This window comes from Eurosta solidaginis, chromosome 1 (assembly GCF_040869045.1).
Source record: "Eurosta solidaginis isolate ZX-2024a chromosome 1, ASM4086904v1, whole genome shotgun sequence".
In the NCBI taxonomy this organism is placed as follows: Eukaryota; Metazoa; Arthropoda; class Insecta; order Diptera; family Tephritidae; genus Eurosta; species Eurosta solidaginis.
The window spans coordinates 340278529-340296691 of record NC_090319.1 but is presented as its reverse complement, the minus strand read 5'-3'; the positions used below and the strand labels follow the sequence as shown (position 1 = coordinate 340296691).

General features: G+C 36.8%; 1 protein-coding gene across 1 annotated transcript in view; it reads left to right on the top strand.

Moving 5' to 3' along the window:
* Positions 1 to 18163, top strand: part of Dhc98D (Dynein heavy chain at 89D) — a 322849-nt gene that overhangs the window by 256382 nt on the left and 48304 nt on the right. The window contains exons 50-54 of the mRNA XM_067773518.1: positions 505 to 706; positions 809 to 951; positions 6877 to 7035; positions 7144 to 7321; positions 7393 to 7524. Coding sequence (XP_067629619.1) covers positions 505 to 706; positions 809 to 951; positions 6877 to 7035; positions 7144 to 7321; positions 7393 to 7524 — 814 coding nt within the window. The remainder of the gene's footprint in view (positions 1 to 504; positions 707 to 808; positions 952 to 6876; positions 7036 to 7143; positions 7322 to 7392; positions 7525 to 18163) is intronic.

The following is an 18163-nucleotide window of genomic DNA, read 5'->3' as shown; positions in this document are numbered from 1 at the left end:
TGGATGAATGTATAGGAACAAAGTTTTTCTGAACATGCCGGCTACCTAGCTAAAAAGGGTGCTATAGCAGCATTCCATGGCCCATAGACCTTCTGTGGAATCACAAAGCACACACTAGGGAGACCATAAGCAACTGGGAAACAAAGCAGATCAGTCAAAACGTGTCGTTTTTGTGAGCTGGATGATGAATCATTCTCCGCGTTGTTCTGGCAAAGCAGAGATGGGAGAGTCTCGGTGCCGTGACCCTTAGCACTTCGTGAAATAGAGAAGAAATCCTGAATAGATACTTGAGCATACACTTTCAAAGCGTTCCATTCATATTATTTTTGTAAAAAAAAACTAAATATTTCTTAAAATCTGCTCTGGAATGTTCGTTAATGAAGCAACTTGTGCTATGGGAAAAGGAAACATTCATAAATTCAATTAGAAAATTATTGACTCGATGGGGAGTCTGTGTATACACCATCATTGATTTAAGTGATCCGTCTCTTTTTCATTATTTAGAACGCCATAAATTTACTGGATAAATCTGTTCGGCAAGGCTTTTGGTTGATGTTACAAAATGGTCATTTACTCATCAGTTTCGTGCGCTATCTAGAGAAATATCTTGAAAAGATTGATTCTCCACATCCTGATTTTCGTTTATGGATAACAACAGATCCAACACCAACTTTTCCGATCGGTATACTCCAAAAATCACTGAAAGGTAAGACGTATAACAAAGTAAATAATTTTAGATAAAAAAAAACTGATAAACTATATTTATGAATACAAACTAATTACAAATTATTTTTTGCCAATTTCATAGTTGTGACAGAACCACCGAATGGTTTGAAATTGAATTTGCGCTCCACATTTTTCAAAGTGCGCCAAGAACGTTTGGAAGCGTGCCCACACCACGCATTCCGTCCACTAGTTTACGTTTTGGCCTTCTTTCATGCTGTCGTTCAGGTGAGTAAAATATAATAACGTGTATCATGTGACCTGCGCGAAAATGAAAGGAAAGGAATGATTCGAGTTCAAAACAGAAATCGAAACTGGACTTGATGTTATCAATTTGTTATCGAAGTGTTATCAGTTTGTTATTGATTTGTTACCGCTTTCTTGCATTTGTGTTGTCGACGAGGTATGGACAAGCTATCGATTATTTATCGAAGTATTATGCTTTTCTATTAATAACAATGAATTATCGGTTTGTGATCGGAAAATAACGATTCATATTCGAAAAGCTATGAAAGTCTTTATCGAAAATGTAAAGATTTGTTTCCAATTTTTTATCGAATTTTTATTGATATATTAACAAAAATGTATCGATTTGTTATCAAAATAGTATCGATTTTTTATCGGAGTGTTATCAATTTGTTATCGATGACTCATCAGTTTTTTATGCAACAGAAACCAATGAAACTGCACTTTATAAATCTTAAACTCGGCTATAACAAGCTGCTAAAAAACCAATAGGAAACCTATGATTAAGAAACCTATGGTAAGTCGTTTTTAAAAAGCCCGCAATTATTTGTTTCTGGTAAAGTTGGTGAATTTGCTCCCTTTCCTATGGGAGGCGGTTTTGCTAAAGTAATTGAAATAGTATGTTAGCCATATGAAAGTAAAATTTGCACGTTTTCGAAGAAACCTTAGACTTTGTGTACTATTGGTGGGTGATTTCCTCTTCCAGCAGGCATATGGAGTGATCAGAGATACCTAAATTATAAGAATTCTACGAATCATCTATATTTATATGTAAGATATATAAAACTGAATCACTCAAAAAATTTCTCTTGAATATCCGTTGATGGCAATGAAGTTCGTACAAGGATTCATTGTATGAAAGAAAGCTCTATTGTAAGAAAGTAAAGTAGCCTGGCCATCGATAAATAATGCTTTTGATTTCATCGGCCTTGGTGAACGAACCTGATTCAAATATTAAATGAGAGGAATAGTTTTGTGCAACTCATATCAATTACCTGCCTTCTTTAAGTTGGATCATCCTGGTTACTCTTCCGAATAGTACGAAGCACCCAAGAACTTACACTTATTTAACTAGAGCCTAAATACAGAGCATACAATTAAAGGAACTTACAGGCCTATCTATGAGCGCAGGGAGTTGCAAAAGTCGCCCATTAGCTTGCCGTTACATACACAGAAACAAGATGGCTGATGAGCGGACTCGGCTTGAAGTGATCCTGAGCGCCATACGAGTGAAGAGCATTTTTAGACTATCAGGCGTTTGCCACAAACGGGAGCGTTTATAGTTTAAAGGAGTGCGCCATATGCCTACGAGGACATACAGTAAAAGAGCCCACACGTCTTAAAGCCTTTATTCAAATCTTTTGTGAAAGAAGTGGTGAAAAACTAGACTATCCTTGGTGTACTCAACTAACGTTTGTATTCGCGAACAAGGTAATAATATTGGCATACTTAGCCACGAGATGCCCAGCCCCAATTAATAATGATGAAAACCTAGGGACCATACCCACCATGCACAGATGGGGTTATAATTCAATAGCCCATATGAAACCCCTTTTTCGGGAGCCTGCCAACAGAGCTGGGTAGTAATTGATTACATTTCAATTCCTCAAAAAATTTACCAAAAGCCATTTCGTTTTTTGAGGATCAAGTATAAAAAATTTTTTGTTTGTAATTGAGAAAAAAATACTTTGTTCGAATTTAATTTCTACCCAAGTACTTTCGAAAGGAATTGCAAATGTAATTGAACATTTTCCAATTACATTACAAGGAATGGAAAAAGTACTTTCGAATTTCCCATTCCTCAAAGGATTTGCAAAAGTAATTGAAAAATTCTTAGTGTAAGAAATATTTTTGCTATTCAAGCGGGGATTTTATGAGGCCATGGTAACTTTTTGGACCATAAGAAAATGTTTTTAAAACACAAGCACTGCCTTCAATGACTTGCAAATCATTTCTTCTCGCCATATATTAGGAAGGTTATGGTAAGATTGTATCATCGTAGTTTAGATTTGCTATTGAGTGGCCGGCCAATTGCTTTGTACGTGGCTAGCAACGTTTCTTCATCTTTTCCCCAAGTGCTACTGGCAAGCGGTTTGAGGATTTTGTTGCGGATTTGTACTTTAGATACAACTTCGATGGCATACGTCTTGAAGGTGAGGGTGTAATCGAATGTTACTCCTAAGATATTTTAATGGCTGACAATCGGTAGCGCAACAACATCGACGTCAGCGTCCAATATTCCACATCGCAAAACAGTGACCGTGGATTTAGCCGGCTAGGTTCAGATAATTTGCAGTTTATCTTTTTATACAAAGGGGAAAGCGTGAATCTTCTATATCTTGGAGTATAGTACGATGGTTGACTGTGTCAAAACTTTTGACAGTGCTGGTAGTGCTATGTATTTTGCGGAAGCCATGCTGATGAGTGGCTAGGCGAAGATTCGCACTACACTGACGGAGCAGGAAGGTTTCCAATGTCTTCGCTACTGGCGAACGGAGTGATACCGGTCGTTATAACTCACCTTCGTTAGCCGGTTTCCTAGGCTTGAAAACGTGCGTCTGGTAGCTTCCTACCTCAGCGCCAAGATGTTTTAGCATTGGCATGACTACTCCATTTGGACCTATTGATTTAGAAGATTTGGCTTTTTTCATGGTTTCTACAGCCTATGTGGGGTGATGGTAACGGTGCACAAGTCGTGTTTGTGTCTATGTTCCCCTCATCCGAAATTACACAGGCCGACAAAATTTAACTAACATTCAGACCCAGATACCTGACTATATTTTCGAAGGTTTATGATGCGCTGAATCCAAATCTGGCCTCAGAAGTTTGGAGATATCCTAACCTAAAAGTGCAAAAAACACCATTTTTGCCCATATTTGAGGTTAGCCCTGCAGATGTTTTTTTTCACCAAAATTAAATGATGGCATCTTTAAATAGAGGTCTTCTTCTTTCAAATGGCGTTGACCTTGCTCAAATATTTTTTTGCTGAGATATCGCATTTTGAAATTATGTGGTGTGGTAGGGGTGGTTTCTAGGGGTTAGACACTTTTAGGTTAGGATATCTCGAAAACCGGAGCTGATAGAGAAATTTTGAGGCCATATTTCGATTCATAGCATCAAAATCCTTCGAAAATATATAGTCCGGTTTCTAGGTCTGAGATGCTGTCGGCCGGTGTTATCATTGTTTTTTTCTGGGTTATATAAGGACTTTACAGAATTTTTTAATTAATTTTTAAGCATATATCAGGTTAGCTCTAATCATAGCGCTGAGCCTGGTGATATTGCAGAATAATTAAAATCAATGTGTAGGTCCCAATGTCCAATCATGTGTCGGTATATTCGGATTCTGATTCTGCAGAAGTCGCAGTGTATCCTTGGACTTCATCACGCATGGTATACGTACTTTAACTTTTGGTACCGTGGGGATTTGCGCTTTATCCACCACCTCGAACTTCGCGTTCGTGCCTTGGCTTTGGAGGTTTGGAACCACTTCCTCCAGCCACAGCAAGCTCGCGGACGCTATCCTCTTCACACCAGCGCCTTACGTGGTTGTTCCCGTATCATCTTAAGCGCATTAAGTAAATAAGTTCCCTTTCTACAGAACTCCACCATTCATTAGTCATCTGCCCGAAGGGATTCCTACGATCAACCAGCGCCAAAGTCAGTGCCTAACTTGCCACATCATTCATCTTCTCGGGAAAAGCTGGAGTCTCAGCTTTTTCTCCCTTCGGCTTATCTCCTACTTCCCTAGTTGACACTTCGCCTTTTTTGATGTCCTTCCTGTGACTTGCAGCTTTCGAGGTAGTTGCTATCTCGCTATTGGGGCCACCTGTCCTACAGCTTTAGGCGTACTTATCTTGTCTATGTGGCTGCCCTGCCTCGCGGCTCTGGGATTGGGTCCTTTCAGACTCTTAAAAGTAGAATTTTTGCCTTCTGTCGAACGTTGCTTGTGTTGGGTCGACCACTGCTCCCAGGCGTTGGACAATTCTTAGTGCTGATCCGTAATGAGACAGGGCTCTCTTACTTCCTCTGCCCAGTACCCTTTTCCACTCTTCTACTCCGTTTTCAGTTGTATGCTTTTCCAACACGGAGTTCATTGAATCAGCACTACTCTCGCTCCACGGTTCCGACGCATCCATTAATGCGTTTTTGTCGTTTTTGGCTTGTTACTCAGTCCTCCCATTATCACCGTCGTTATTAGAATTAGATAATGAGTCGTTCGTCTTCGTCTTATGACCACCTGCCCGACAGGCCGGGCTCAGTGGTTCAGTATTATGTACGGCGAAAGAACCGTCCTCGACAGCAGTGCCGGTATCGGGAAGGCTTTGTGCGAATTTATCATCTGGCTGCAAATCGTCCAATAGGCACGGTCCGAGTAACGCCGTGAATTACGGGGTTTGTAGTTCTTGGTCACCGATATTTCGCTATATATGCTATATTTCGCTCTCCTATGAGGCGAAACGGCGTAGATGCCAGTCCTAAACCGCTGCGCCTCATAGTCGGGTGCTATGGTGTTCGGCTAAGCCCTCACTAAAACGTCAAGGTGCCTACCTTAGTGAGGGATGTTAGAAGCATACTTCCAAACCCTTTTCCCATATAAAGCCAGGTAATTCATGCGAAAAACTTACAATTTCATCAACGCAAATTGCGTTTTATTAGCATACATTTTACATCCGTGCCAGAATCCTGTTTTCTATATCGCATTTGTGAACTATGTAACAACAAAAGAAAACGCATTTTAAATAATTAATGGTGTTTACGTTATGTCAGCTGAATGTATCAAAGAAAATTAAAAATTATGTTGCTTTCCTATAGCCACCATTTTATAATCATTGGTGTTTCCAAGTGCTTTCTATTACCACTCACAAGAAAAATCTGATGAAATAATGAAAAGTGTGACCCGAAAAGTCACCCACATCAACTGGAGTAAGTTCCTATTCACAAACTAACTTGTAGTTTTTCAATTACTTTCGCAATTCCTTTGAGGGATGGAATGGGAAATTCGAAAGTACTTTTTCCATTCCTTGTAATGCAGTTGGAAAGTTTTCAATTACATTTGTAATTCCTTTCCAAAGTACTGGGGTAGAAATTACATTTGAGCAAAGTATTTTTTTTTTTCAACTGGGCCCTATCACACTTTTCTTTTCACTTGGCGATTGTAGTTCCTATTCTATACTAGGAAGGCCTTGTTTAGTAGAAAGCCACACTAAAATGAGCCTATAAAAAGAACTTTGAAATGGTTGCAGGCCATCAATTCTCGTCATAACAAAGGCCAACCCCATCGCCCATCCCGCCGCGTTAACTTTTATGCCAAACAGCAGTTAGAGTTGTGTTAGGAGGAACAAATATCTATATTGGCACCGCTGTCATAAGGAAGTCAATGAAAAATCGTATGTGTTAAAGGTTGTACCTTAGATGTCCAAATCGACTCTGAAAAAGAAAATGGAGGCATAGGTTGCAAACGATCTTCCAGGCAGGTTCTAAGACGAAATTACTTCTTTCGCTAAAAAAGAGATGATGGTTATACTTTCTGTACGTCTTCTTTCGTTAAATGCTTTTCAATAAGGTCTCGCCTGCTTAAGCTAGTAGGAAGTAAGGTTTGTAAAAGCAAATGACTGAGTATATTCTGTTGAGTCCTGCGCTAGCCTGACTACGACTCAAGTTATTAGGAGTTACACGTAGAAGCAAATTCTGGATTATTTCTAATATTTTCCAATATTACGGACTTATTTCATAACATAAGCAGTGACTTTTAAGGATATTTTTAAAGTAGCTGTTGAGTAAACTTCTTTTAACACTATGTATATATTTGGTCCATATGAGGTCTTTACGGACCGGAAAAACTTTTTCCCACCACTTGTTTCCGTAATAAACTTTTGTGTATCCAGTGTCACACTTTCCTTACAGGAGCGCCGGAAATACGATAAACTAGGTTGGAATATATCCTACGATTTCAACGAGTCTGATTTTGATGTTTGCCTAGAAATCTTAACAACTTATCTGAGTAAAGTAGATGAGGAAACTGGAAAAGTGCCGTGGAATAGCTTAAAGTATTTAATTGGAGAGGTAAGACTGTACCAAATATCTACATCACGTTCATAATATTGCACCCTTTCCTACCAAAGCACTTGTATATCTATGTGTGTATGGATGTATGTACATATATATTTGTAGGTCATGTATGGTGGACGTGTTATCGATGATTTTGATCGACGAATTACACGTATTTATATGGATGAATATATGGGTGATTTCCTCTTTGACACTTTCAATCCATTCCATTTTTATCATGATGAAAATGTTGATTATTACATACCCGAGGATGAGGTTGTACTCAAGGAAGATTTCATAGGTAAATTTGTGTAGGAACACACTTTTTTCAATTATTTATTTATATATATATACATGTGTATATACTTACAGCTCATATTGATAAGTTACCGCTTGTCAATAAACCGGATGTTTTCGGTTTACATCCAAATGCGGAAATTGGTTATTACACATTGGCGACGCGCAGCATCTGGAGTCATTTAATAGATTTGCAACCACAGACAGGTGAGAAAAAATTATGCTTTTTTGTGTGTAGATGCGTAGCTTTGTATGTGTAAATGTTTTGAGCTCGCATGTCATTTGCTCCGCTTTATCCTGCATGCTGCTCTTTTAGTTACTGGTGAAAAGGAAAATTTTTTTTAAAAGGATGTGATTGCAACAAGAGGAAGATATTAAATCCTCTGATTTATTCGGACACTTTAGAGAAAACAGATTTAGGATGACAAACTCCATTTTTACCAAATATTCTTTCCTTTATTGTACAAATTTTTAGAATAAGAAAATTTTAGAGACAACTGGTATAGGCAGGTTGTATGGATCTAGTTCATGGGCTTCCATATCCCAAAGCTCATTAGCAACCTGTTCTACTCATTCTGCTATTGGAGCGATGCTTTGTTTGTAGTTGTTGTGAGGATAAAGGCACTCCCCACAAGTTTTGGAGAATGGTGTCGATGTAGATAGTCCTTTTCCGGGTATAGATCGGGTAGGTTTTGGTTAAAAGCTCCATTTAGGTACAAGCCCCACCGTTTTGGGAGCGATTTAATATGACCATATTGAACCTTCTAGGCCATCCCGCCCCACCCTTATCAATGATTAGCATAACCGGAACCCTAAAAACTACCCCACAGCAGCAATGCGTACCACACACATCACGCCTGCAGATCTAATGGCCAAAAATATCGCGTTTGCAACTGCGAATAAGGCAATAATCTCACACAGTACTCTATCGAAAATTATCCTGGAATGCAAAGGAGCATTGTAAAAACTTTGTTCAGCTTGGACCACACATCTTTATTTGATTCTCGATCATGAAGGAATAGAATTTAACGATGAGTTGGCAAAAGAGGGTGCAGCACTCGCTGACTCGACGGTAAACGTCCCAATCCATTTGGGATAAATCAAAATGAGAGAGAAGGCGCTGACAAAAGCGCGGGGCTGCAAAATGTATAAAATCGGATGCAAATCCTACGATATCACTGAAGAGAGAAGACGTAAGGCGCACGATGGCTTAAGGCTGAACTGGACGCTGCCTTCTGGTGTCACATGCTTATAAGCTAGGCCTCGTCAGTAACAACAGATGTAGCAAGTACGAGCTGCAAGGGGAAACGGTGAGCACGTTATATGTTCGCGTCCTGCACTTGCGAGGTCAAGGCTCCAGTTATTATGGGCGGCAAAGTTGCAAGGTCTGGCGGCAGTAATTAAGTTACGTCCTTGAAAAATTCTATTATTTTCCAGGAGGATGGAGTTATTCTACAACATAAGTCCTGGCCTCTGATTGGGGTTCTTATGTTTGGCCGTCAAAGAAATTCTGGTAACACTGTGAACACATTCAGTCTATGCGAGGTTTTACTGACCGGCCAATTCAATCAAACCTATCGAGAAGCTATCGATTATTTATTGAAATATTACCGTTATGCTATCAAAAATTACAGATTTATTAATGAAGCTCGATTGCTTTGTTATTGAAGAGTTATTGACTTGGTATCGGAAAGTTATCGACTTATAATATCGAAATATTACCGACTTTTAATGAAAAGTTGTGAATTTTTTATCGTACATTTATTGATATTCTACCAAAAATGATCGATTTTTTTATCAAGAAGCTATCGATTTATTACCGAAAAGTTATTTTTTTCTTATTGGAGTATTTTCAGTTTTTTATCCGCCCAGCAGCAAAAGACATTAACTGTAAGCCTATAATGCCACATCCTCGTGAAATTGGTAATAATTGGGATTCAAGTGGTTGATAAGTGCAATACAAAGCTTTATAGCTTCACAGCTTCCGCTACCCAATTGTAAGCCTCACCTACATGAGGGAAGTCCTCCAAATTTTTCATGGAACTAGACGTTAGGCCAATCAGCCCCGGCCTAGAAGGTTCAATGTGGCTTAAATAAATAGTTCCCGAGTTGGTCCGGCTTTTTCCTTAATTATGATTTTACCCTATGGATGCTTGTTACCGGACCGTAGGGCGTGTGTCTTTATCATTACCACAACTTTCAGTAATAATTTTAATTTTTATTGACGTTTTTGTACACGTTTTCTGAACTCAACCGAAATTGGCTGGACGGTTACCTTCAATAAAAAAATATCTAGAGCGATCCAATATCCGTTTAGTAGTTCCATTCAATATTACTTTTTTCATCTATTTATTGGCGTCAAATGTAAAATGTTTAGCCAACTCGCGAACTACACTTTTTTTCCTAATGCGCTTTTTTTCTCTTCGTAACAATGAACCTTTGGTATTATACAATGCTTGTTTTTGTTGGAAGTTTCGTTTAATTCACAATTTAATTTAATTCAATTAATTAGTTGCGGTTTCACAATTAACTTTATTGCCTTTGTCGCAGTTGAACATCTGCATATCTCCACAAACTTAAACCTTTATATATAAAAAGCGCACCCACATCTATATATACCCACTAAAAAATTGTGTATCTATTTTGCACTGCTTTATGCGAAGCTCCTTATCCATATCTGGGTCCTTTAGAAATCAAAGACATTCTTCGTCTGTGCTGAACTTGTGTCGCACTTGAGAAGAATTTGGTCAGCAGTCTCACCTGTCATACCACGGAGTGGACAGAGGTGCTCTACCGGATGTGTCCTTTGTTTTCGTAGCTGTCTATCCTTATATGCACGCATATCTAACCATAAGCTGTGGGAGACCTGTCGTGTGAAGCTAATATGATCCGTTGACTTTCTTTTTAGCTTCGCTTATGTCACCCTTGCTTACGTGTAGATATATTTTTTTAGGAATGTTTTACGTAAGGAGGCTTTGTAGCTTGGAGGACTTTTATCAATATTGATGATGCTTTTCGGGATATACGTACGTTCCGGTAACAAGACCACCATTTAACTTTCTAGGCTATTCCGCCCCCATCCGCTAGTTACATCAGGAATTTAGGGTCGCCATAGCTTCAGCTGCTACAGAAGTTGGATTCCTCACAGGTAGGTGAGGCTGGAAATTGGTTTAAAGAAAGTATAAAATGCGCTGGCATCGCCTTGAAAGAGTTACACTATATAACCCCATGCATTGTGCCCTCCTGCCCGAGGACTGGGTGAGGAGGCGCGTGGTGTGCATTGACTCAGGTACCCAAGCAACGTCCATGGCGCTAAGCTTCTCCATCACTTCGTCTAAGTTCGTGAGCAACAACAACAAGTCGCTTCAAGTCGGATCAAATATAACCCTTTATGCGTACTTGGTCCCAAGAGTATTGAGTACAACCAAAAAGCAGATGAAATAGTAAATGGCGGGCCCCACTGGATCTGCGAGCGGTTGAGATGCATCATCCACTTACACTATTCAAAAGCAATATACATAGCAGATTTAGAAGTTATTGGTCTCCAATTTGTTCTCTTCGAACAGCTGGAGCAGGAGAGCAAAATACCTACTTAATAGGTCAAGGAAGAAATCTTTAAGATCAATGCCACAATCACGTGCCACTCACCGCTCGGCCTGCATACTGAGAGAATGGGGATCCTTTTCACAGCGTTTGCAAGAGCTGCGACGAGGTAGTCAGTAAAGAAACAGTCACCAGGTTAATAACTATGGGCAGTTTTATACTGCAGGAACTTCAAGAAGTAGCTCAATGCTCTGTTCAAGATATCAGCAGGTTCATTTTCCAAACCAGTTCGTTTGAAAAAAACATCGACTAGCCATACTAAAGCAGCCGCAATTGTGCAGCATAGTGTGCATCAAAATGGTACACCGAGTACTTTTTGAACCTGGGTCTTTGGTGTACGGGCGGCAGTGCAACTAAACAATCAACGTCTTTCTCAGTGGAATCAGAAAGTTCGGAAAATTATATAAGTGTACATTAAGTTTGAGACATAACATTCAAAGATTTCACTAACTATGTAAGAAGTAATCAAATCTTTTGAATGTACTGCGTCGAATATAAGCAGTTTCGATACGTCACTATGCCGCTAGTAATAAATGTTGGACAACAACAATAGCAAGCAAGAAGATGAAATAGAATACAGCCACATATACATGTACAGTAATAGAAAGCGCCTATTACGCAGGCATATGCGCACTTATAAATAGAAAGCAACAGTGAATATGACAACTAATCAAGAATGCTTACGAAAAGTCTAAACCATTCGAGAGATGGGCGAACGAGAAAACTGAGGGTATAAAAGCAGCTCAAGTTAAGGGATAAAATCAGTTTTATTTTAAAACGTAAGTGAAGTACACGAGTGATTCAATTGTGAGGTACTACTACCATAGTAGTCATTTAAATAAAGGACATTTTGCAATACCGAATATTTGAGTATTTTATTCGACAGTTCAGAGACTCTAACAAAAACACTAGGTGCAGAATAATCAAAAATTTACTAAAATTGGTTACACTATAGTATAAATTTTGTTATTGAAATGTGACGATCATCAAAGCAACAACACGACCGCCGTTCTCCAAGATTCCTATTAACGCTTACGCAATGTTTTGCTGGCTATATAGTACTTACTAAATGCACTTGCAGGATAAAACTATTTTTAAATACACTTTTTCACGTGGTATTTTACCAATAATGCACAAAATACTCAATTACAACGACCATCCAAACCGTAACCGAACAAATTAAGTATCGAATAAAAATTGTGAATCGCTTTATTACCAGCGCACGATAATTTTAAATATGTAAATGCATTGCACGTTGTAATCTTTTGTTACATTTGTATCTATATATATGGCGCTTATTTTAATAACGGTAACCATTAAAATTTATCATTACATTTATTTAATACTTTGTGATATTTTCAATTTTGTTTTTACTTTATTCACCATTAATTTCCATGCTGCTGTTGCAGTAACTGTGTGGAAATCAGTAATAACATCGAAAACTAATGGTAAAGTATAAAACGCGCTAAATAATAATTTAAAGAAATTAAAATCATATCTAAAAAAAAAATGTGTTCGCACGAAAATTTTTGTATTAATCATTAAAAATGTATATAATTTATTCAAATTATTGTTTCGATTTCAGTTAAAAATTTTAATTAACTATGCTCTCTTATACAATAGCGAACACGAAAATAGCAGTGGCAATTTTCATCAGATTTCGTCAATTAAATTATCATTATTACTATTATTTATTTTTTTTTTTTCTTGAAAGCTGCAATGCATTTTGTAACCGAATTTATGCAAACAAACGTGTTCGAAAAAACTCAAAACTGTCGGAAATTTTCGAAATTTTTGTTATACATATGTATGTAGGTTTGGAGGCCAAATGATTTTAGTCTCACAAAATATAATTTATAGGTATCTCAAAGCTGGCGTAGATTTTTGAAATTTTTTTTCAGATGGGTGTTTCAGATATTCTTCCATATAAAAGGCGAAGCTTTGCGCTCGTCGTGTTAGAGCTCTTAAAATCATTCAATAATCGAGTATTCGACTCATGATTTATGTACGTTTGTTAATTGAATTTGACTATTTCAAAATCATATCGTTAGCTTAATGTGAAAATGTGCTAAGTCACTTTTTTTGAAAAATTGTATTTTAATGCAGTTTTACAACTGAATTCAAAATACGTCGATCACAAAAAAAAAATATTTAAATTTTTCATTTGAACGTGCTGTGGGCAATGATGTGTAAATGTGCTAAGTCGCCAGTTGTTAAAAAAATATGCTAAGTCAACCTGTCAATAATGTCAATCTGAATTACTAGTCATTTCTTTGAGCGCGCATTTTATTTATTTATTTAATTCATTCAGTCTAAAAGTACATGCTTTGTTGTTGTTGATGTATTAACGGTAAAGACACTCCCGATGGCTATGGGGAGTGTTACCGATGTTGATGGCCCTTTGCCGGATATAGACCCGGTACGTTTTGGTAACAAAGCCCTATTACGGTACTACTAGCTCGACCATCTCGGGAACGATTTATATGATCTTCTGGGTTTAAACTTATGTACGCTGTTATTAAAATTAATAACACTACTGAATCAATTTGCTAGATGTATAGTCCTAGTTATAACTAGATTCTTTCATAGCATAATTCGTTTTATGAGGTATTTCGATAATTAATCTATTATGCCGAAGATCACGCAGTGGAATATATGGAATGAACATAGTAGATAAATCAGAGCAATTTGTGCTCAAGTTTATTACATCATAGGCAAGCATGAGTGAGATGCAAAGCCTGAAGACCAAGCAAATTGTGACTGCTGGTATATGATTGGAGGCCGTCTGGCCAGTGAAGCATACGTAAAGCAATTTTGTAAAAATTTGTGGAACTTTCTTAGTTTTATAGGAGTTATATTCATAGAAAGGATACCATATTATTGAGCAATATTCAATACTACTTCTGACCAAGGATATATAAAGTGCCTTCAACGTCAAAGGGTCCTTAAAGTCACTGGTGATACGTCTACTGAACCCAACCATTGCAACAAATTTTGAAACAACGAAATCAATGTGACTAGAAAAAGAGAGTTTGGAGTCAAAAATTACAACGAAGTCTTTACTCTCTTGACAACGATTAAGAGATTTAGAATTTAGTTTGTAGATAAAGCATGTGGCAGTTGTCTTTATGGAATAAGACACAACACAGCATTTGTTTGAATTTAAAAATAAGTTATCGTCTGCGCACCATCCGTTAAAAGATTCCAGATCAGAACCGTTAGAAATAAAATAAATAAATAAATGTAAGGCGCGATAACCTCCGAAGAGCTTTTAGGCCGAGCTTCTCTTCCAATTTACGTCGTGCTCCTTTTTTTTAATTTTTTGAACATTTTTGACTTTCTTACCAATTATTGACTTTTCCAGAAAGTTTTGTATTCATACTTGTGTTTTTCTTAACGGAATCGGAAAGTTCGAGAAATTTTATTTGGGAACACTATTTTTGAGACAACATTTCAATAAAATTATCAAAGATTCAACAAAAAAGAAATATGTGGACATGGCGTATACGTAGTTTTTTGTTTAGACACTTCATGCAAAATCGAAGTATGATTTGGAAAATCGAATAATCGTTGAGTTGAGATTATTCGAATAATCTAAATAACTCAACTATTTGAATAGCGTAATTCGATTAATAAACGTACAGAAATACAAAATCGAGTAATGGAATGCTCGTTTAATCGAAATGTTCGATTATTTTTAAGAGCCCTAATCTGTCAGCATATCATCATCGCCGCTTTATATAAAATACGTGTAGGATATGATTAACTAGCCGAATTGTCTGTGTAGAGCCATAGTCTCAATTACAAAGTTCATGTTAGTTTTTTCTTGTGTTTCCGAAAATAAGAAAAAAATAAAATAAAAAATTCAATTGACATAATTTCATAAAAATTGCCACTCCTATTTTCGTGTTCACTGTTGTAAATTCTGATGCAATCAATTTTTAAGCAATTAAAATTTTTGCCCTTTATTTATTAATAAATGTATTTTGTTTTATTATAAAAACAATTTGTAATTAAGCAGCCAAGCAATTTTTCTGAAACACATAAATTTTACGGAGAAGTTGAAATTTGAAAACTGAATTTGTGTGGAAAATTTTAAAAGAAGTGTTGCTCTTAGTTTTATTTGGTTTTGACTAAAAAGCACAGGCTGTTGTTGATAAAGAAGATATTTTCAAATAAGCCCGTATGTATGAGATCAGAGACCCTAAAAATCTCGCGTGTGGTTTTTTTTTTAAACTAATGCAGTTGATCAGATATTTAGGGTTATTAAAAATATTTTGGGAATGACTTAAAACGCGAAATCGGCTAGGACAAGGCAAAAGCTGTTACAGTTATACTAGGTAAGTCTTTTCATTTTTTCTCTTGAAAAGTATACGAGGCCACATTCCTGCAACGACCGATTTATTGAAAAGAAGACACGACCAAAGGCAAGTTTTGCTATTATACAATTTTTTCTCAATAATCTCATGCTGCATATAATTAGACATTCGTAGAAAATATAATTTAGGTATTTGCATCGAATTCATTTCAGTTGTAAGCTCTTTTTGAACAGGGTTCTCAGAACTACACCTTTTTTCACTGTTTTTGAGAAAAGATCAAACGTGAATGAGAAATGTGAAAATTTATTGGTAAAATGCTCAAAGTATTTGCGAAATGAGAAAATATATTTTAAAAGACTCATTTTGTTTTGTTAGTTTTCCGACAGGGTGGAAAATTTATGCCTATTCCAACGATTTTTCATCATCCCTTGCCAAAAACGACAAGAGGTCAAATGCAAGAGATCAAATGTAATTGAAACAAGTAACGAAGTCCAAGTTCGGGTGAAACCGAACACTACATACCCAGCTGTACACTTAAAATGCTGTTGTTGTTTGTTTTGTGTGCTTAATAGTGTTACAAGGTTGCGCAATAATACATATACATATGGTTATATTCTGAACTAATTTTTTTAGAAAATTGCTTAGTAATAAAAGGGGCGGTGCTACGCCCATATTTTAAAATTTTAAGTTTTTCCTATTTATTGTTATAAATCCACTTGGTAAATGAAATACCATTGATATAAAGCTCTCTTTTGCAAAGATATAGCTTATTTTATTCATCCACGACCATTTTAAAAATCTTTTTTTTTTAATTGGGCGTGGTCCTTGACCGATTTCGTAAATTTTTCTTCAAAACATTCCCTATAGTAAAGGCAATCTCTCTGTCGAATTTTGTTGCGATAGGTTTCACGATTTTTGATTTATGATTAATAATATTTTTAAAATTGATTTTGCCACTGCCATTTTAAAAATTTTTTTTAAATTTTTATCAAGAGTCGCAATATCAGTCCACACGTCAAATTTCAATATTCTAGGTGTACTATTTACTAAATAATCATGTTTTTATGTTTTCCAATCTATTCTGGGTCCAGATAAGCTCGTGTACCAAATTTAGTGAAGATATCTCAATATTTGCTCAAGTTATCGTGTTATCGGACGGACGGACATGGCTTAATCAAATTTTTTTCGATACTTATGGTTTTGATATATGGAAGTCTATATCTATCTCGACTCCTTTATACCTGTACAATCAACCGTCATCCAATCAAAGTTATAATACCCTGTGTACAAGTACAACTGGGTATAAATAGGCAATTGTTTGAGAACGAAGCAAACGTAGTTCAGAAAAGCGCCAACGTTGGTCAGAACGGATCAAAATATTTTCCCATTTTAGCTACCTTTACAGCAGGTCCGTTTCCTGTTTTCCGCAAAAATCAGTATATATACATGATGGAGAAAATTTCGATTATGCCTGCTATGATCGTCGTATCCTTATATGTCGTTCGAATTTGAAAATTTTTCGGTTGAGTTTTAAATAGGTTCCCGTTTAGGTTAGAAGCATCTAACTAGAGTTGAAAAATCATTTTGGACGGGGCAATAATCAATATAGTTATTAATAGATCTTTGGTAAATTCATAAGAGCATGTGTAACTATTCTACCATTTTAAAGAAGTTCTAATTGAGCTAGAAAGTTGAAACCCCAAACTATTATTATTAAGCCTCGAAGCATTGCGAGGCCTTTCAGCCTATTACTGTATTTGGAGGCTTTTAATGTACTTAAGTACCTCTTTAGGTTTTTTAATCCATATCGCGAAGGAGTTAGGAGTAGCGCCACCTAGATGAGAGAGTCTCTGTCTTGCCACAGAATGTGAGTCGTGACAAATTTGTGTGTCGGATGGAATAAAGTTACTTAGGTGCTATCATAGACATAAGCGTCCCGGAGCAAGTTCGTTGGTTCTCTCTGCTTTTATTAATGAGTTTGGTTGATATGCTCGTTGCTGGGAGTATAAACAAATCAATGTTGTCTGAACTGCTGTGTTTCCCAGTTACTTATAGTTTCCCCTGGTGTGTGCTTTTTTGAGTCCACAGAATGGCCCTGGACCATAAAATCAGCATTAATTTATTCAGCAATAGTACCCGGTATCTACGTCACCTTAACGTCCCTGATGATCGAGAACCCATCGCCTTACATTCAGATCCGGGCATTTAGATGACTCACGAGTCAAGAAAATTAGAAAACGCTAATTACACGGGAAATCTTTCGATAGTTTTTTAAATAAATTTCCGGTGAGCTAAATACTTGAAACTATAAATAACTTAGTATATAATGCAATATCTGGGATACAATGTCCTTCTAGATTAGATAGAAATCGAAGTATCTAGAATTTTTGAATAATTCAAACAGTTTTATAATTTACTTCTCACTAAACTAAAAGGCCAATTTTTCTACCATTTTCTTCATTTCTGGAAAAGTTTGTATTATTTTTCGGAATTTATCCACATTTTTATACTCACTTGAGCGGAGATCACAAAGTATATCAACTTTGATTAGATAACGGTTGGTTGCACAGGTATAAAAGAGTCGAGATAGATATAGACTTCCATATATCAAAATCATTAGTAACGAAAAAAAATTGGTTGAGCCATGTCCGTCCGTCCGTCTGTCCGTCTGTCCGTTAACACGATAACCTGAGTAAATTTTGAGGTATCTTGGTGAAATTTGGTATGTAGGTTCCTGGGGACTCATTTCAGATCGCTATTTAAAATGAACGAAATCGGACTACAGTGGCTGCCCACTTTTTTGATATCGAAAATTTCGAAAAATCGAAAAGATAATTCGTTACCAAAAACGGATAAAGCGATGAAACTTGGTAGGTGGGCTCAACATATGACGCAAAATAGAAACTTAGTAAAATTTTGGACAA